The sequence below is a fragment of the Tursiops truncatus genome, chromosome 12 (assembly GCF_011762595.2).
Source record: "Tursiops truncatus isolate mTurTru1 chromosome 12, mTurTru1.mat.Y, whole genome shotgun sequence".
In the NCBI taxonomy this organism is placed as follows: Eukaryota; Metazoa; Chordata; class Mammalia; order Artiodactyla; family Delphinidae; genus Tursiops; species Tursiops truncatus.
Window position 1 is genome coordinate 62,283,399 of NC_047045.1, and position 20,886 is coordinate 62,304,284.

Genomic DNA, 20,886 nt, shown 5'->3' on the forward strand with positions numbered 1-20,886 from the left:
AGATTGAACTGAAGGCTGAGATAGTCCTAGGAATGCACTAGAATCTATCAGTTGATTCTAGGCCATCCTGAATTCTTGTGGGGCAGAAGGTATGGGGAGGAGAAACAGGGAAGCAGGAACCGACCACACTGATCTGAGTTTGGAGTAGATTTCCTGTGGCCATTCCAGAGTCTCAAGATCAGCTTGAACCCTCAAAATTGAGGCCGATTGAGAGACAATAAGAAACACTGAAAAAGAACCTTTAATCGAATATTTGTTATAACCTTGGGCAGGTTTTCAGTAAAATGAGACTAATATTAATTACCCTGCCTACATAAACAAGGCTCTATAAGGGACAATATATGTGAAAATGAATTTCAAGTAAATACAGGGAAAAAATAATGCAAGGAATTACAAAATTGTAGCCAGTGGCTTGGAAGAGTAAGCAGAGTTTGCCTGAGTTAACAGCATCTGATTAACTTAGGCACATAGAGAATCTGGCTCAGTAGCTGATAAAGCTCACAGATAGCACTTGAAAACCACAACTGGATATTTTGAGATTAAAAAGTAAACCAGAAATATCTTACAAAGTCAAAGGAACTGTATACAACCATTAATATCTTTCCCACCCACACACTCCAGCCCATGTCTCCCACCACCCTGGGAAGTCAGGACCTCTTTATTTCATACAGAGATTGCTGCCCTAGTCCTCTATCCGAGTTCCCTGCTTTCAGTACGTCCTAAAGACGAATCCATCCTAAACACAGGTTACCCCATCCAAGGCAGAGTTCTGCTTATACCGCTCCGCCGCAGAGTCTTCCAGCGGCTTCCCATTCACCTGACATCTGAGACAAACCATGAGCTGGCCCCACTCCTTACTCCACTCTTCTGCCTCACCTCCCCTTTGCACCAGCAAAACAGAATACTTTTATTTCACATACTCACTGTTATTTCCTCCCTCTGAACATTTACTCAAAGTTATCTCCCGTGGACGTTCATGCCTCATCCCCAAACCTCTAATTTCCAGATGCCCTTATTGTCCAATGATCAGCCCAATCACCACCTTCATGTCGCCTTCCCTACTATCTCAGTAATAAACACCTCCACACCTGTGACCCATCACATTGTCTTTTTTATCTTCTAGCTTGTGCTATAGTTATTACTGTATATTTTATATTTCCCTGGCTACATAATAAATTTCCCTCCAACACCTATTTGTCCCAGGCAAGGCAGGTACCCATTAACGTTTATTTAATTAATTAATAAGGTTGAACGAAGAACACAATCTTTTTTTTAATACAACGTGTGGAATAGCATCTGGTTTAGGATTCTATTACCATGTGATAAAACTATCAAAATATTCACAACTTCTTAACTGTACATCTTTTTACCCGGGGATTTGTTTTCATGTACAACAGAAGACTATTAGTAGCTAAAATTTTTCTGAAAGTGCAGCTGTATTAACATTGCAGCTATAAAGGAAAAGCACAAACAGGTCGAACAAATGCTTTTAAAAGAAGAAAAACCAAATTACCTCTAATGACTTTCTGTCTGTGCATGAGAGGAGCCCAAAATCACCCAACAGTAGGCAAAAAAAAAAACTTCTCGTAAATGCAAAAGCTACCCGCCTGCTTCTTTGTTGGTGGCAAGTTCATTGGATACGAGGCTGGGGACAAGGGGCTCAAGAGGAGGAACCGACAACAGGCCACTTCTTCCCTTAAACGTGGGGCCTGAGTGGATACCATTCTTCTCTTGAAGCTCTGAGGGTCTCAGATTGAGTCCTGTTTGGTTCCCTGGCCTGATCTGACCCCTTCTCAGCTGTCTCAAATAGTTGTCTCTACCTTCATGTCTGGAACCTCGACCAAGAACTTGACAATGAGGTGAGACCATCAGCTCCATTTACTTCCCCTCCTTCTAAAAGGGAGTCCATCTCACAGCCCATAAAGCATTGCTTTCCTTGTCTTTAGTTTAATTGTCACTCTTTCCAGAAGATCTTCCCTGATGCCCCTGATAGGTTAGGTCTCTAAGACATGTTCCTGTTGCACCCTCCCTTCTCCTTTATGAAGCCGGTAATTATATGTTTAATTTCTACCTTTCCCCAAAACACTGTAAGCCCCTTAGGGACAAAAACAGTATTTGTCACTGCTTTGTACCTGGCACATGGTAGAGTCTCAGTAGATATTGGTTGTGAATAATGAATAAACAATGCAAGTAACAGAGTCCAAATGTTTGTAGGTTTATGAGGGTGGCATGTGTATGTGTGTGTGTGACATTTACACTTAGCCTTTATAGACAACAAGCCCAAGTACCACAGAGCACAATTTCACATGTGCCTAGAAGTCCATGGAGGAGACACCTACTTAGACTCAGCTGGGGACGGGAGAATTTAGCAGCAGCTCCCTGGGAATGCTGCTGAAACCTGGGCTTGCAGGGTTTTCTCAGTTTACCTTGAAGATGTCACATCATTATGTTAATAACCATTTCTCCTACAAATAAGCTTATCAAATTAAACATTCGCTTCACAAAACTACCTTTGAGGCGAAGTCCCAGGAGTAAAATGACATGAGAAAAAACTGAAATTGACATCCTTTTTCCCTCATATGAGAAGCCATGCGAATGCTTGTGAGCAAAGAGACCTTGGACTTGATTTGACTATTTTTGTAAGTCCACTGCTTCTATTGTAATTAATGATAGTCTAATCATCTTCAACAAGCATCGAATTTGATCCCAGGTGCCGGGAGCATTGTTCCCTTACCTCCAGTTTAGGAAGCATTGAAGGACTCTGTTCAGAATCTTCCCACCACTTCCAAATACCCTGAGGCCAAAGGTGTGGCCTTCCTTTGGGTTGGGTACACCCAACCCAACCCAAGAAGCAGACAAGGAATCCACGGTGCATGGCTGTATATGCAATAATGTTATTAAATTACACAATTCAGTATATCTGATCAGGTGGAAAGGTGGTTCTGTGATGTGTTCATCTAAATATTTTGTTCTAGATAAAAAAAATGTTTGAGTAGGATTTTCATAAATCTCAGAAAATCCATTTTCTAGAGTAACAGCTGTCATTGAACAGTTAAGCACTAAGCTATGCTCTATATTTTTATCAGTTCTTAGTAATAATACAAAAATAGTATTTCCCCCTATGATTTTCAGAGTTCTAACCGGTGGTTTACGATCAGGTCATCAATTTCACACACCACTGCCACAGGGCTTCCTCAAAGCGTCTTACATTCCAATGGTTTCCATAAAAGTTTTTCTTTCTTTCTTTTTTTTTTAAGTGCTATCCAGGCATGTCCACATGTGGCTCTTTTCTTATTTTCAGTCAGTCTGACGTAGTCGCAGTCCAGAAGGAAGTACCAGGGAGGCAGTGCAGTCGTCCGCATCCTCCTTACACAGCAGCACTGAGTGCTGTGCCCAAGTTTTTGTCCTTGAGGCAGGGCAACCTGCCCTCCCACCCCAGGATGACTCAGTGAGCCCTGAGAACAAAGGTGCACCCTGGATGTCTTGTTCGCCATTTGGGTTTGATTTGGTACTTCTAGAAGGCAGCTGTATGGTCAGAGAATGTGGGACGATTCTGAACTAAAACCTGAACAGAAATGAAACCTTGTTGATGCTCATATACAAAGCCATCGTTTTCTTGTTAGAGCATCCTTAAATTATGAGAAATGCAAAGCCCTTAGAGAATCTGATGCTTTGGACAAATTAATGGAACAGGCATGGCCTAGGCAACAGAAAAAATAGTTAATCAGCCCTCACTATGCAAATGCAAACCAATTATGGAAAAAGACATCTAAAATAAAAGGGAATTTTTTAAAAAAATTGTCAGGTATGCAGTATATTCTGTTACATACAGTACCATGGTAAATATTCTTTAAAAAGAAAAATAAAGTTGTACAACATCACATAGCAACCAAAGCAGAAGAGACGGGGAGATAGAGCACAAACCAGCCAGTTCTGGCTGCATCTTTGTCAATGACTCCCAGAGTATTCCTCTGGACACCCACTTCTTATCTCTGTAGGAAAATTCCTTCACACATTAGAAATAATGTTTTTCTCCTTCATTCTCAGAAATGTTTCAGATAAAAAGATAAGGTATGCATATAAAATGTTTCAGCCCAAGACATCTTTATAGTAACAGTTTACCCACTTTTCTCCAGACTAAATAATCCCAATTCTAAGTGAGACAGCATGAAATTTCTGTTTCTCAACTCTAACCATCTGCATTTGTTGTTTTCTACTGTCCACTTTCACCCCCATCTCACTGGACTCCACACTCTATGAAGAGCTGTACACCCATAACTGAGCATAAATATTTTTTAACATAAATATTTTTAATCAAAATGAGTGAATGAGAAGTGAACAGTATTTAAATTATAAAACTGAAGATAAATTAGGAGTTTAGGATTAACATATACACACTACTGTTATTTAAAATAGATAGCCAACAAGGACCTACTGTATAGCACAGGGAACTATACTCAATATTTTGTAATAACTTATATGGGAAAAGAATCTGAGAAAGAATATATATATATTCAGTATAACTGAATCACTGTGCTGTGCATCTGAAACTAACATGATATTGTAAATCAACTGTACTTCAATAAAAAAAATTTTAATTTAAAAAATAAATTTTAAAACCGAAAACTATATAGGACATTCTAATTAAGACCTGAATAGCAATGTGTAAGGACTTCTGTGCACCAAACATTAGAATGAAGGTGTTTTACTACTTTTTCTTTTTTTGGTTTGGTTTGGTTTTCCATTTCAACTATTGCAGATGTGACTTTGACCAGCATTTCATGTTGATATAGATGTGGCTTCACATCTAAGCAAGGAAGGTGTTTTTCAAGTTGCTGGAAGTGAGCCGCCCAGTATTTCCCACACATCGGACCCTGTTTTTTCAACAACTTGTGGATCACTAATTGGAGTTTGCATAATTTACCGCCAAATTGCAATCATTCCTTTGAAACGAGTGCTGCACACACTTCCCTTTCAGAGTCAATGAAAAGAGAAGGTCAGGAAGAGGAAAAGCAGAAAACAATGATCTTCTAATTAATGTAGAAGGAACTGAAATTCTCGTTCTTGATTTTCTTCAGGAGAAGAAGAAATAGAAATTCAGTCTGAAAGGAAAGTTCGTGATTTATGTTTTCATCCTAAAAACAGCTCAATGGTTAGCTGCCCCACATCGCATTAATCCTCATAGCAAAGGAAAAACAATCTTGAAATAACTTGAAAATGTGCTCTCTATGAAACTTGAAAGGCAGAGGAGCTGGAAGCAGTAAGCAAACAGGGACAAATCATAAGAGAGAAAATGCTCTCTGCGCACTGTGAATCAATCTTTAAACCATTTGAAAGACTGCGTGTGACTGCACGCGTGTGTGTAAATACGGACACGTGAGGTCATGTTAGATCACACTCAAGGAGGAATTTGAAAATAATCGGCAGTGAACGTGTCCTCAAACAGAAAGTCATGATTTTCCCCTTCAACTTAAATCCTTGAAATAAACCAGTTTAAACCTGTCCCCAAAAATGCATGACTGGTATCTTGCAAAGCATTTGGTTATATAAATGTGCAGAGTTTTGAGGGCATTCAAGAGTGCAGTTAGTAAGGTACTGTCTATCTTAAATGTTTTAAATGGATATCTAGCCAATTAAATTAAACTGGGTCTCATGAATGAATTGCTTCCAACATTTTTGAAAACGTTTTTCTATAATATACAATCATGAAATATGAAAAATAATCTTAAAATTTAGTTTATTTCTCTGTTTTTATTACTGTGTTAAAATCACAGTATCTCCATCAGGAAATAACTCAGAGATAAATTGCCTTGGTAAAAATATCACAAAACTGAATGTTAAAAAAATAAATTCAGGGCTTCCATGGTGGCGCAGTGGTTGAGGGTCCGCCTGCCGATGCAGGGGACACGGGTTCGTGCCCTGGTCCGGGAAGATCCCACATGCCGCGGAGCGGCTGGGCCCGTGAGCCATGGCCGCTGAGCCTGCGCGTCCGGAGCCTGTGCTCCGCAATGGGAGAGGCCACAGCAGTGAGAGGCCCGCGTACCGCAAAAATAAATAAATAAATAAATTCAGAATTGTAAATATAAGGTTTAAAGTTAAAGAGGTGGTATATCCTCTCTCTATCTCCAATCTGATTCACCACTAAGGAAAAGTGTTATTCAAACAGCAAATCTAAGCTAAACTGAGCACAAAAGTTACCAAAATTTGAAGAATATTAAATTGATAAATATCAAAAATTAGAAACTCCCCACTACCACCACTGGTCAACTCTTCCTGAACATACATATTATGCTACAGACAATTTAAAATATAGTGCACTGTATTTTAAAGAATCAAAGCCTGAAAAAGCAGAAGCAAGGGCTTCCCTGGTGGCGCAGTGGTTGGGAGTCCGCCTGCCGAGGCAGGGGACGTGGGTTCGTGTCTCGGTCCGGGAAGATCCCACATGCCACGGAGCCACTGGGCCCGTGAGCCATGGCCGCTGAGCCTGCGCGTCCGGAGCCTGTGCTCCTAAACGGGAGAGGCCACAGCAGTGAGAGGCCCGCGTACCAAAAAAAAAAAAAAAAAAAAAAAGCAGAAGCAAGATTTAAAACCAATTTGAAGAAACAGCTACTTATACTCAAAAACAGGTGGTAGCATAACATACTGATGTGATACCAAGAAAAGTTTAATTAGAAGTGGATTGAGTCTTCAGATTCCAATTGAACAGGAGAAAGAAATCTATCACATTTGAGTTCCTTTGGATGAGATTCAGTAGGTTAAGGCAAATTATGTATAATTTCACAATGGTGTCCAGGTAGAGTATTTATTAAACTCTATGAATACCCACACAGTTTGCTTTCAGACCTACATTTTTCACATTTTGTATGATTATATTAATGTGTGGTTCTCAGATATTAATACTGGCATAATTGGATCTCATTAATGACAATATTGTTCAAAGGAAAAAATATTAAGTGTACTCTAATCTCCTTTATTTAAAAAGGTCAGTAATTGATCCAGCTGGAAGAGCATTTTAGACATTCATTTATGCCATATTTTTGTATACTTTAGAACACAAAAGAAAAAAAACTCTCTGATCATTTAGAATGGCACTCTGACTTTTTTTTAATTTGCAGCATATTGACTTTTTTATTATCAGCAAACTAAAATACCATAATATTACTTGAACACTTACGACTCAAATCAAAAAATCTAAAGTCAGTAGAAAACAAGTTATTTGGGCTTAGTAGGAACCAAACCCAAACTCCTACCCAAAATGAACAATTGAAATTCCTGTTGAGGTTTGAAAAAGTCTCCACAACCCCCTCAAGTGTCCTACTTTTCATGCAGCTCAGCACTTCCCAACCGAGCCAGAATGAGGAGCCCTGAGATCCCTGTGGTCGACTGTTTCCCAAGTATTCCAAACCCACGCCTGGACCAAGAAGCTCCAGGAATCTCATCAGAAACCTTGACCCCAGGAGGTTTCTAGTTAGATTTCCAAACCAGAGAGGTTTGGAAAAGACTGCCTTGAACCTTCGACCCACTCATGGCTTACCCATTTGTATTTCAGATTCAGGCACTCACCTAAGAGTACTAACTCCTTTCACTATACCTGCATAGTTAATGTGCCATTTGCACTGTAAGAAACTTGGCTGAGGAAGTCAACATGGTTCAGTTTACCAACCAATAAATATATTGAAAATAACCAATGAAAACAAAATCACACAGGCTGTTTTGTAGCTGAGCTGCCATGGTCTCTGCAGCCAACCTTCACCTTCACCTCAGCATTTCTCTAAGTTTAGAATCACTAAAGCATCAGAAAGCTTGGACAAGAGGAAAAGGTGGGGCAGGTAGGGGGAAGCCACACATATGCATATAAAATAAAGCTGAATTCCAAAGTATTAGGAATTTTATTTTCAAAGTACTAGAGAGGAAACGAGAGATAGTTCATTCCACTTTAATTACAGGAGCACCAAGAAATGATACTTCTCTGGGCCTCAGTTTTCTCATCAGAAAAATGGTGTTCAGAATACATCATTTTCATATTTTAAGATTAAATGAGATGAGTTTATGACAGTGCCTTATAAGGTACACAGCACAGTAAGAACTAAATAGATATCAATTTCTTTCCTTAGTTTCCATTGATATTTTTCATTAATTTCCAGTCACTCAACAAATACTTTTTGAACAACGATTATGCAGCAAGCACTATAATTGGTTCTGAATATACATTGGCGAACACAACAAATATAGTTCCTGCCCTCGTGGAAGCCACAATCTAATGAGGAAAACAGAAAATAAGTAAGGAAGGGGGAGGGTGGGCGAAAGACAGGGAGAGAGACAGATCGAAATTGTCATCAGTGCTATGAAGGGATTGAACAAGGTTCACAGATAGGAAATAGCAGGGGAGGAGGGGACCTGATTAGATAGCTCAAAGCATTAGCTGATGCTTGAATTTTGTTGCTTTATTTTTCCACTGATCTTAAGAAAGAAAAAACATGTCTTCCAAAAACTTATCAGTTTTAGCATAAGTTTCACAGTGCCATGTTACCCTTTGGAAAGACTGTGACCGGCCGGTAGGACAGAGTATTTCAGACAGAAGCTAGACCACTGAAGACTTTTCTGGACATGCATAGTCCGGCTAGCTTTCACTTTGTCATTACATTTCCTCTTCTGAGAAAGGTCACAGGAGGGGTTTTGACAGGGTGATGCTATTGATATTTGGAATCCTGACTTTCTTGATCCTTTTCAGTTGAGCTGTAGGGCAGCATGTGCAGTGGAAACTGGCCCGGTTGCCATGGTGGATAATGTCTTGACAACAGACATGGGTCAGGTGTCCATTTTGGACCTTTGGGCTTGTCAGCAGCTCTCGATAAAGCTGGTCATGTGGTTTTTATTGGCTCACCTGTACATTCTGATAGGAATAGCTAAGAGCCACTCAGCTCACCCTCCTCTTTTTGGAGAAGTCCCAGGGCGTAGTGTTGCTTATGGCTGGTCTGCTCTGAGAACAATGTTGGCTCTTACGTCACTTTGGCCTACTCTCCTGGTTAAAGCGTGTTAACGGAATATCTGAAGTGGCAGTGTCAATAGGGGCAGCTGCCCTTACATCTGCCTTCCATTTCACAATCCAGGTCACTGTGGCCCTGTTCCTGTCCCACAATATCACACAACTAGGGCCACAACCGAGGATCTCCATCTGAATGATGTTGAGGAGGGTGTACATAACTCAAAGTGTGTTGCTGAGTGCCTCTCTATACCAGGCATTGTGGTAGGTCTTGGGACAGCATATATGAAAGACATCCCCCCTTTTGTGTAAAGAATGTGATTGGGTTAAATAAAGGTGAAAATTTTCTTTCCTGAGTCTCAAAATAAGGGCATCTGTATTAGCTTGCTAGGGCTGCCCTAACAAAGTACCACAGACCAGGTAGCTTAAACCATGGGAATTTATTTTCTCACCGTTCTGGAGGCTAGAAGTCCAAAGTATCTGCAGGGTTGGTGTCTCCTGAGGCCTCTCTCCTTCGCTGGTAGATGGTCATTCTCTCCACATGATCATTCCTCTGTGCCTGTCTGTGTCCAAATTTTCTCTTCTTATAAGGACACCAGTCATGTTGGATTAGGATCCACCCTAAGGTTCTTACTTTAACTTAATTACCTTTTTAAAGACCATATCTCCAAATACAGTCACATTCTGTGGTACTGGGAATTAGGATTTTAATATATGAAATTGAAGGGGGGGGCACAATTCAGCCCATATCAGCATCTTTATAGCCACATATAGTATAAATCTAGAAATAAATCACCAAAGTGTATCAGAGTATAAGTGGCCATGGGTGGTGATCATTTAAATCTTTCTAGCTAAGAATCTCAACCTATTTTCTAAAAACTTGTTATGAAAGTAAAATGCAAACAGAAAAAAATGAAATTTCACCAGAAGTTCCATATGTGAATCAAATGAAAACTTTTACTCCCCACATGCTACCCAATAGACCTAATTCCTTGGTAGAGAATCCATTCCCACCCCATTCCAATGACAAAAAGAAATTTGGGAAAACTAGGTTTCTTTCCTCTACGTGAGATCATTCAGTTGTTAACTGTAACGAGGGAAAAGTTCTGAAACAACTTCACAAATCAAAGACTTTGATCGACATCTTTGTTAATGGATAAAATGTTTTCAAGCCACGGTCTCCCTCAGTCTAATGTCTCTGATTCTCCTCTCCTGAGTGCTTCTCTTTAGCCACAGCAAAAGCCTATTTTAGACTCTTTGAAACTTGAATTGTTCAAAACATTAAAGCACTGGAGGAATCAGAAAATTATCTTGGTGTTCTCTGACAGCTGCAGTATCATGTAAATTATTACTCATGTGCCAGGATTACAAAGCATTAGGCAAAGTGAAAGACCCGCCCCCTTGAGATTCTCACAAAAAGGAAAGTGTGTTGAACTGTATTGCTTAGATCTGTTGATGACTTCTCCTTTTTGTACATAATAAATGAGATATTTTAGAGCTGGCACAAAGCTGTGACACACTCATGACCACGATGCTCTCACTGTCCCACACTATAACAAGGATGAGAGCTGGGCCGTCTCTCCACCAGCTGTATGGGGTTTTGTGTGTTCTGATTTGCAGGGGCACCATTTTACCATTTGAAGACCTAATACTGGGTGAAGTGTGGTTGCAGATTACAATTCAGAATGCCTACACTACATATGGATTGATGGCCTTTTCTCCCTAACTGCCCCTTCCCTTTCATCCTTTCCCTCTTCTAGGAACCCCTCTTGTTAGAGTGATCCCTGGGAATGGTACTCACCGTTGAGAAGAGTTACCTGGGTTACATAACAAACCCTCAAGGACAGACAGTGCCTCAAGAAAAGGCAGGACTGCTCAGAGGCAAAGAAAGCAAACCTTGGCCCTAACTACGTCACTCATTTATTTAGGGTGTCGATTATGTATCTTATGCTCTGTGTCTCAATTTCTGCATCTATGCAGTGACAACATGTTTTGTCTTTACTTTTTAATAGGGAAGATAAATGTGGTAGATGGAACACACCTGTTTATCCCAAAAAGCCCATGATGGGGCAACAGTAAAAAGAAATGAATAAACCCCCAAAGACATAAGAGTGTAGGAGACACCAGTGAGCAAGAGATACATTTGGAGGATGGAAAATGGATGGGAGGGTGATGCCTGAGTTATGTTTACTTCTCAGTACCACTAAGTGCAGAAGGGGGAAACCTGGGCAAACTAAGAAGATTTGTGTCTCAAACCTTAAAACCCTCAGGAATTGAAGCCATCAGCAAGGGGTAAAGGAGATATGAGAGTGCTAAAAATAAAAGAATTGGTACAAAGTCTATGTGGGTTGCAGTTAGATCCCCAGATCTCTTCCCTACACCCACCCCCCACATACACACCCAAGCAAATCCTCCCCTTCTACCCTGGCATAATACTGGGGTTTACTCTCTGGGGAGGTTGAGCCAGCAAGGTTCTGGACAATGGAACATGGAGACACCTGGGGAGAGAGTGGGTCACCGTTCTAAAGTCACAGGAATGAAGTCAAAATATGTCTACTAACTAGCAGCACTGAAATCAGTTCACTGTGGAAAGTGGTCCAGCCAGGAAAAAGATCTCAAGTTATTCATATTTGGGAGTCCCTGGGCAAAAAATGGCTAAGTCCCTCTGAATCCCTGACAATGAATAAAGATGCAACAAACCAGATGTAGATATGCAAGATGTCAACTTTTTTCTTCTCATGTACTCTTTGTCAGGGAGCTTGAAGAGAATGTGTTCCATCAAATCAGGATATAAACAAACATAGAGATAGATGATGGAGACAGAGATGAATGTGTGTGTGTGAGAGAGAGAGAAAGAGAGCGCAAGCAAAAATTAGAAAATCCAACACAGGAGAGAAGGAGAGAATGACCAGGAGAACAGTGACAAAGAGCTATAGGAAGGAGGTCTAGAACAGAATGAACAAGATAAGAAAAATATCACACCTGTTGTGCTGGACAGTATTAATGTGGTTTATCATTATTTAGGATACACAGAAAGCTAAGCAAACTAAAAAAAAGTATAAAGAAAATGTCAACATAGTACCCAGTGTGGCTCAGCTGTGAAATATTAAGACTATAATAATGCATATGATTTAACTCAAATCGGAATGATTAAAGAACAGAAAGCGTGGGGGAGAAGGATGTATAAGAGTGCTAATTCCTAATTGTCTAAAACTGAAAATCAAGATACAGAAATAGAAAAATATTATTTAGAAGTATGGAGGTAACTATCATTTAAAAAAACTGAAACTCTTAAAAGTAACCACCAGCAGCGTGTCTGACTGGGGACTGGGAGGGGATGGTGAGAAGGGGGATGGCTTTTTGATTGTTGTAAGCTTCTTAGTATTACTTGATTTTTTAAACTATGTGCCATATTACTTATATAAAAGTTTAAATTAAATTTAAAATATTAGGTTAATTAGCCCATATGAAGTACATATTTCAACATGGTTCTAAATGAAAAAGTATTTTTAATAAATATTAGAGATTCCAAAAGGCAGAATTTTATAAATGTAAGTCTTTAAAATTATTATCACATTGTATAATGTTCCTGTAATTATGCCTGTAAAGAGGTTCCATCAATCCTGGATTTTTATGTTTTTCATGTAAGGCATATTTTCTTTTGCTGTTTATTGAAAAGCTGAGCTCCTTGATCATGAACATGAACATTGAAGGTCCAGTCTGGCTCACACACATGCACAATGGTTTCCATGATTATTTGAAATCCTATGTAGTCATGCATCGCTAATTCAAACCTGGCCAGGCTGCCTGATTCTAATCTCATCCCAGGGTGAATTGAGGTTAGCTACTAGACGGAATGTTCAGTTCAGTTGACTGTGAGCCTGGTCCTGAGCTCCGTGTGAGCTGAGCGCTTCAGGAAGCCAGGTGATAAATCGAAGAAAGAAAGATCACATGAGGTTGATGTTTTAGCATAGGTCCTCTTCTGCAAGAATACTGAGCAGGGCTGTAAGTTAGGTACAAAGAGGATATGTACGGCTTAGCAGGACTTCAAAGGACTAACTCATCTGGAAAAAACTCCCTATGCCAGTGAGGGCTGAATACAGGCTATACTCGTCTTTGGATAGGTGTCTGATGAAGATTGCATTCTTAGAATGCCTTTCCAACATTTAGCTAAGACCACTCATCCTTCACAACACCTTTGATTTAAGGAAAATAGATGAGTGCCCACCTGACAACTCTTAAGATCAGACATTAACGCCTCCTGCACCCACCCCAGAAAGATCCTATCTAGTCCACACCTAACTGATTCCCTGAAAAACCTCAATGTTAAAGTAGTCTTGGGTATCTGAGCATCCCAGCTCCAGATGAGTGACGATACTGCAAGGGTATCCCAGAATTCCAATGATGGTGAAAAACTTTAAATACCCTGAAAAAAAAAAGCTAGTATCTGAAGGAGACAAGAGGAAAAAGAATCTCTTTGGTTTTTTGATTAGCAAGAGGGACACCCAACTTTGTGTGCGAAAACCTACCCCAACTCCTAAATAGCCTTCTTTTTTTTTTTTTTTTTTGTTTGCGGTACGCGGGCCTCTCACTGTTGTGGCCTCTCCCGTTGCGGAGCACAGGCTCCGGACGCGCAGGCTCAGCGGCCATGGTTCACGGGCCCAGCCGCTCCGCGGCATGTGGGATCTTCCTGGACCGGGGCACGAACCCATGTTCCCTGCATCGGCAGGCAGACTCTCAACCACTGCGCCACCAGGGAAGCCCAATAGCCTTCTTTTGGTCAGTTTAAATCATATCATAAGAGGTAGCTGAATTTATGTTTAAAAAGTACATATACATTTTAGACTAAATAATGTTGAAAGATGTACACTATACATTCTTATAAAACAGCCTTAAATTTTTTTTAATTATACATTTTTATTGCAGATATTTTTTGAAAAACAGAAAAGTGCGAAGTAAAAAATAGCCCGAATGCTATCACCCAGGAAAACCTATTTTGTTAATACCTTTCCAGACACCTCTATATGAACACACATGCAATTTTATACAAATGGGGCCATGCCCTTCATACTGTTGTCTAACTGGGAGACTTCTATACTCTTAACAGGTAGATAAACTTCCATCAGGCGTGGTAGTACCCTGGCTTTTTTCTCCTTTTTATTTTTTTTAATTTTTTTTCTGGGGTGAGGGTGCTTCCCTCAGTCTCCTGCACATTTTATTTTTTTACGTTTTTTTATGGTAGGTCCTGTTGGTTATCTATTTTAAATATAGCAGTGTGTACATGTCAATCCCAAACTCCCAATCTATCCCTCCCCCACACCCTTCCACGCTGGTAACCGTAAGTTCATTCTCTAAGTCTGTGAGTCTCTTTCTGTTTTATAAATAAGTTCATTTGTAGCATTTTTTTTAGTTTCCACATATCAACAATATCATATGATATTTGTCTTTCTCTGTCTGCTTATTTCACTCAATATGATAATCTCCAGGTCCATCCATGTTGCTGCAAATGGCATTATTTCATTCTTTTTAATGGCTGAGTAATATTCCATTGTATATATGTACCATATCTTGTCCATCGACAGATGAATGGATAAAGAAGATGTGTTCTCCTTTTTAAAAACCGTCCTTTTGCACGCTCAGGGTATCTGTTTTACACATTAATACCATATCTTGAAACTGCGTTGTCCAATACAGTAGTCACTAGCCATGTGTGACTACTTAAATTTAAATTAATGAAAATTCAATAAAGTTTAGAATTCAGTTTCTGAGTTACACTAAGCACACTTCGAGGGCTCAGTAGCCACATATGGCTACACTATAGGACAAGACTGAATAGTTTTGTCATTGCAGAACATCCTATTGGACAGTACTGTGTTGGAACCAGATGTCTCTCAGACACAGACCACTTAAGGGCTGAGGTTTTATTGAAACACCTGAATTTTCCAAGGGCTCTGACATTTGACTCTTGTCAACATAATGCAGGGTTAAGTCCCACTGTAGAAGCCAGAAGTCACAACTCAGCAACCAGCCATTTGGATAAAGAAGGCAAAGAGGAAGCCTTTCCCACCATTTCCAGTGATTTCTCAAAGATCCTGACTTCCAGATGTTCTCGTGACCAGAATAACGCTCTTCATAACACTCGGCTCCATTGATTGAGATATCATGGCTCTTGTTCACTCAGAATGAGTATGAGAGTTTGAGGGTAGGTGCTGCCTGGCAGATTGGGTCCCATCCTACTTCAGCGTGGGAAAATCACTCCAAATTTCAGAATATAAATAAAACAAGGACAATTAATGAGCAGCAGGGTCTGGGAACTGGATCCAAACCAACCATCCACCTGAAGTTCCTCTAGATCTTATGCTATAACGATGAGGAAAAGAATAGAAGGGAAAAAAAACATGTGTTCAGTATCATGTTCTCAGGCTGAGCAAATAACCCCTCCCCCTTCTTGGTCCCTGTGTCTCTAGGGAACATAATACACAGGCTTGTTCCAATAATTTGAGAAGATAAACTTTCAGATTTTCAAAATTTATGTTCAGCTTGAATAAGCACCTAAAGTTACATGCTCTCCAGTCTCACACAAACTCCCTTCTTAAATCTCTGGAGACTAAAAGTTTGGCAGTGAGAACAAACATTCTCACAGAAGGTTTCTTGTCCTTCCTCCTTCCACTTAAATTTTAACTTCCTCCAAATGGCCTTTGGGATTTCATTTCAACACGTCTTCCCCCAGTCCTAATAGGAGTATGGAAATATGAGAAGAAAATATTAGCATGAAAAGCGATTTTCAATTTCTATAGGTTCCCAAAATGGCCCAGTTTGAGGTCTGTAGGAAGACTTGGAGTCATTTCTCATTTGATATGAACTGTCTTATCTCTGCTTATGAGCCATTTGTGTTCAGTGATACCCATGTGACATGGAGGTCTTTCTCATCTCTGCATCCTAAGGAGCAGTCTTTGGAAGGGCTCTTGTCTTTACTTATTCATTTGTTCATTCCTTTGCTTAATAAACATTTATTGAGCAGTTGCTATGCACCAGGGAGAGAGTCGTGTCATTTTTACAAACATTAATAAGAAATGGCTCCTATCCTTAAGAAGCTCTAAGGAAAAAGAGAAGTAAGATGTGATGAATGCTAAGAGGGAATACTGCAAAGAGGAGAGGCACCCACTGAAAAATGGGGGAGGGGGAGGGGGGTCTAAGAAAGCTTCCTCCAGGAGGGGATGCTTGAACTGAGTCTTAAAGGATAGCTAAGAATTAGCCAAACAGTGATGGTGGGAAGGACTGTCCCAGCACAGTGAAAAAGGAGAATGGCACAATGTTTGCAGAAGGGCAGATAACGTGGTGAGGTTGGTACAATAAACCAATAAGGCTGGAGGTCAGACAGGGTCAGATGATGAGAGACCCTGTATTTCATTCTGAAAGTGATATAAAGCCATTGAAGGCTTTTAAGCATGGCAATGACAAGAGAGACTCATAATTTCAGAGAGATTTATGTGGTGTGTTTGTAGGGGTTGGACTAAAAGGGGACACACATGAGAAGAGAGAGAGAGAGACACCATACTGATTGTGACTACAGTGCCTCAAACGAGAAATTAATGCTTAAATTAAGGGAGTATTGAAGGTCTAGAAAGTGCCCAGTGGTATGATTTCAATGTTAGGAGGTAAAATTTTCAGGATCTGATAACCAGTTGGACAAATGGAAGGGAACTAGAATAGTTTCAAGGGTAACTGAGTGATTATAAAATAAACTAGTCTTTTAAGAGTTGCTTTGAGAGAGGGGTGGCTATTATCAGAACATCTACACTGGCATCTGAAATATGAAATATTGAAACATTCTTAAGGCAAGAAACAGAAGAAGAGCACATTTTGGATGTTCTATGCACATCACAACTGATTCTCATTATCCTTGAAAGCCTTGCCTCTCAGATTAGTGTTCTGTTTTCTAGACTTCAGTGACTCTCAAAACAAAGAAATCTAAGACATCATTTGCTATGTGCAATATTTTTAATTTTGGCATCAACCTATATAAGACCCTTTCAGTCATTTAGTCAACAATGTTTACTGAAATTTATTCTGTGCTAAGAATTGTAAGTACAAGAGAAAATAGACCCTTTATTCAAATCGTTCTTTATCTCATTTTTATTTGCATAGTTATTTGATTGTTTGCTAATATCTAGTTATTATCATCATACATTGGCACAGTGGTTCTCAAACTATAGCATGAATAAGCATCAGGTGGAGAGTTTGTTAAACTAATTTCCTGGGCCTTAATCCCAGAGATTATGATTCAGGAGGTCAGTCTGTGTAGGGTCCATGAATGTGCGTTCCTAGCAACTTTATAGTCGCTACCAATATTGCTGGTCTAAGGACCACACTCTGAGCTTTGAGTGAGAGTAACTCTGATCCGTGAAGCAATGTAAGGTTTTCTTCCTGTGGTCCTAAACAATTCCATATCCATAACATGGAATTGACGTCAATGGGAATTACATAGGCCACAAAGTTGTCACACTGAGGCCTTAAGTGTTTATGGCTATCCCCTCACCACGCAGCTCTCGCCTCCTGTTTATCAGCTGTATTCCCCCTTGGGCACTGCTGTCGCTATTGGTCTGTAAGTTGCTGCAGTTACGGCTCTTGATGAGATCAAACAGTCCCAGCTGGAGAGACTTGAGAAATGGCGGCAAACGTTCCTCTGTCTGAACTTCTATCCTACCTGAGTTTAAAAGTCAAAGATCAGTAAACCTGGAGAAAGTGGCAAGGTTTGCCAAATATTGCCAGACACTGGAAGGGCTGCAGTGATCAGCTCAGGTCCAGTCATGCAGTTGGCCTGGACCACAAAAAAGATAAATGGGTAAGAACCTGTCTCACGGTATCATTGTGAACGTAACGGCTTGCCAAATGCCTCACTATGAATTTGTTTTCTTGTGAGTGGTTTTGAATTGTGGATCGCTTCTAGGCAAAGTTAAGCTCCTTCTGTTTACTCATGATATTCAGAAGCTTTTCTGGTCTTTGCCTTTCAGGTATATGTCTTTCAGTCTCTCATACAGGAAAATCAAGCAAGAAATTCTTGAGTAATTTGGGTATCAAGTGAAGAGAGAGCAATGGGAGTGGAAAGAAGGGACAAATTTAAAGAATATTATAAAGAAAATGGTAAAGGGCTTGGCTTCTCTAACATGGGGGCTATATGGGATGAGACAAGGTAGTTGAAACAGACTCTCAGGTTTCCAGCTCTTTTTACCAGGAGAAGGATGGCATCAGTTACATAAATGTAAAGATCGAGGAAGGATTGGTGTAGGTACAATGCTGAGTTCTGTCTTGGACATCTTGGTGATAGTGGGGCGATGAAGTGGAAGTGTTTGGAAATCGTTGGAAATCTAGGACTAGAGTTTGGGTAAGAACAGTGGCTTGGAGGATCCTGCTGGGTCACCCCTACTTAGAAGTGAAAAACTGAAGCCCTGTCAATGAGGAGTTCACTGAGAGAGGATCTGTGAAGAAACAGTGAGAGGACTGAGGACTGAACCCCAAACAGTCCTTCCAGAAGGTTCCAAATAGGTTCTTCTTGGATTTGATACCTTTGTGTATTTTCGGCTCGTGTTTTGGTTAAAATGTAAATAGTATTTCTGGAACACAGGCTAGAGTAGCCTATGGATAGATACCCCATACATCTGAGGGCGTGCACATGCCCACTTGCATTTGTGCCCACCTGTATAGAGAACAGGGCTTCATTTGCATGGTATAGAGGCTGACTTGGGGACATTTTCAGTCCTCTCAGAAAATTATAATAAAATAGTCTGAAATGGCATGCTAACGACTATTAAAATGTCTATAACTTTTCTCTTTCTTTCCATATCGTTCATGCCATGTGATATTGATGTGGGGATACTTTTCAGCCACATTTGAAAAGCCTCCCCTGAAGTTGCAAACCCATGGTTTGGAAGAGAGTGTTTAAATAACTCAAAATATACAGTGTAAACAAGCCGGCCTTTTAGTATGAAGTGTCCTGAATTAAAGAAACCAGATGCTTTGGTTGGCTTGGAACAGCTGGATTATGATTGGCTCTCCTTCACTAACCATTTTCTTTGGAGCCTCCTCATGTCCTTCTCCTCCTCCTTTCTCCCTTCTTGCCCTCCTCCTCTGTCTTTCTCTCCCTTCCTCAGCTCCCCTGCTCTATCTGGTTTTCAGACAGCCATAAACTCATCAGACGCAGGAGACATATCTCCCAAATATCAAACGGTTTCTGAAAATAGAGTTGGTGAATTTAAATTGTTTGCCTGTGCTCATAAACACTTGCTTACTGGAAACCTGGTGTGAGAATCTGAATCACACCTCCAATCATAGTTGTGAAGGACTTTTCTATGTACAATTTTGTATGAAGGAATTTTCTATGTACAATCATAGTTGTGATGTGAAGGACTTTTCTATGTACAATTTTGTTTGACTTAAAAATTAAACATTAAAATATTCCTCTTTCAATAGTACTAACTGGGACATTTTATAGAGTCTCTAGGAAGTCACTTCGATCCATAACATTTTAAAGTTATTTATTCATATAAAGCCATGAAGCCTCACAACCTTCTGAGAAAGAGAGTCAAACCCAAATATCCCAGTTCATTAAAAGTTAGATGAGGGCTTCCCTGGTGGCGCAGTGGTTGAGAGTCCGCCTGCCGATACAGGGGACACGGGTTCGTGCCCCGGTCCGGGAAGATCCCACATGCCGCGGAGCGGCTGGGCCCGTGAGCCATGGCCGCTGAGCCTGCGCGTCCGGAGCCTGTGCTCCGCAACGGGAGAAGCCACAACAGTGAGAGGCCCGCGTACCGCAAAAAAAAAAAAAAGTTAGATCAACCTCAATGAAGTTGAGTGGTCTTCCTGACACAGAAGCTTTTACTGGCCAAATCTATGCTATCTCAAATCAATTGATACCATGGGAAATTACTTAATATGGATTGAAATGCACTTACATATGAAATATCAAGAGAACTGTACCAGAAATGTACTTTCAGCTTGAACTCTAGAGATAAGATCTCCAAGAAGGGAAGGAAAGAACAAGGAAGAGAAATTTCACAGCCTGAAAGATCAACACTATTGCCTCAATGATTAATTACCTCATAGTTGGGGGCAATTTCATGTTTCTGAGATTTAAGATAAACAACAGTAGTCTCTGTCAGAATGGTTAATTATGGCTTAGCTAATATAGGTGGTTGTGAAACATTTTGTAAGTATAGAGTGTTGTATAAGTATTAGGGGTAGAAAGCTAGTGCCAGACACTGCCTCAGAACTGTGAAATCTATCGTATTTCAACTGGTTTAGGGAGTCTTTCTGCAGGCCAGGGCATCTAGAATGTACAAGTATTTATGTTCTCCCTTTAGGGAGAATTTTTTGTTATGCTTTAGTAAATCAAAGCCTAGGAATAATACGGGTTCCATATAATCTGGGGGCAAGGAGACACTAATTTCATCTCATTTCAAGGAGTGGAAAAAACACTCCACAAGTTCTCCATGCCCTCCTTTTCTCTCCAAAACACCCATCACCACCTCCCTTTCTCTCCACCCTCCTTTACCTTCCGGGTCTCAGCTCCAGGCCGGCTGATGGCCAGTCTCTACGGCTTAGTTCTAGTACTTGCAGGAAAGCCAGGTGGAATGGGCAGGGCACATCCTGGAGATGATCGTTCCGGCATTTGTCCCACCCCAGTTAAGCCTGACAATAAATCTTTTCAAAAGTGCACTATTGTATTGAGACACGTTTCATAGGGTCTTAAAGCAGTAACCGAGGCACCAAAGATATAGGACCTTTTTGTTGGTGAGCCTTTTATGTCACAGTCTGACTTCGCTTCCCAACTCTGAAACAGGAAAAGAAAAATTCTACCACTCTTTCCTGCCACACCATTCACTTCTCAGAAGCAGGAGGAAAAA

At 40.3% G+C, this 20,886-nt stretch overlaps 2 protein-coding genes across 21 annotated transcripts in view; one reads left to right on the top strand and one right to left on the bottom strand.

Annotated features, from left to right (window-relative positions):
* PDE7B (phosphodiesterase 7B) overlaps positions 1-20,886 on the top strand; it is a 475,975-nt gene that overhangs the window by 348,231 nt on the left and 106,858 nt on the right. The window lies entirely within an intron of this gene.
* The window catches only part of MTFR2 (mitochondrial fission regulator 2), a 233,444-nt gene that overhangs the window by 55,913 nt on the left and 156,645 nt on the right, over positions 1-20,886 (bottom strand). The window contains exon 8 of one of the 6 annotated variants that reach the window (XM_033867770.2): positions 13,735-15,343. The exons of the other annotated variants lie outside the window; for them this stretch is intronic. Coding sequence (XP_033723661.1) covers positions 15,332-15,343 — 12 coding nt within the window. The 3' untranslated portion in view covers positions 13,735-15,331. Of the gene's footprint in view, positions 1-13,734; positions 15,344-20,886 lie in introns of those variants that run through there. 6 annotated transcript variants of the gene reach the window in all.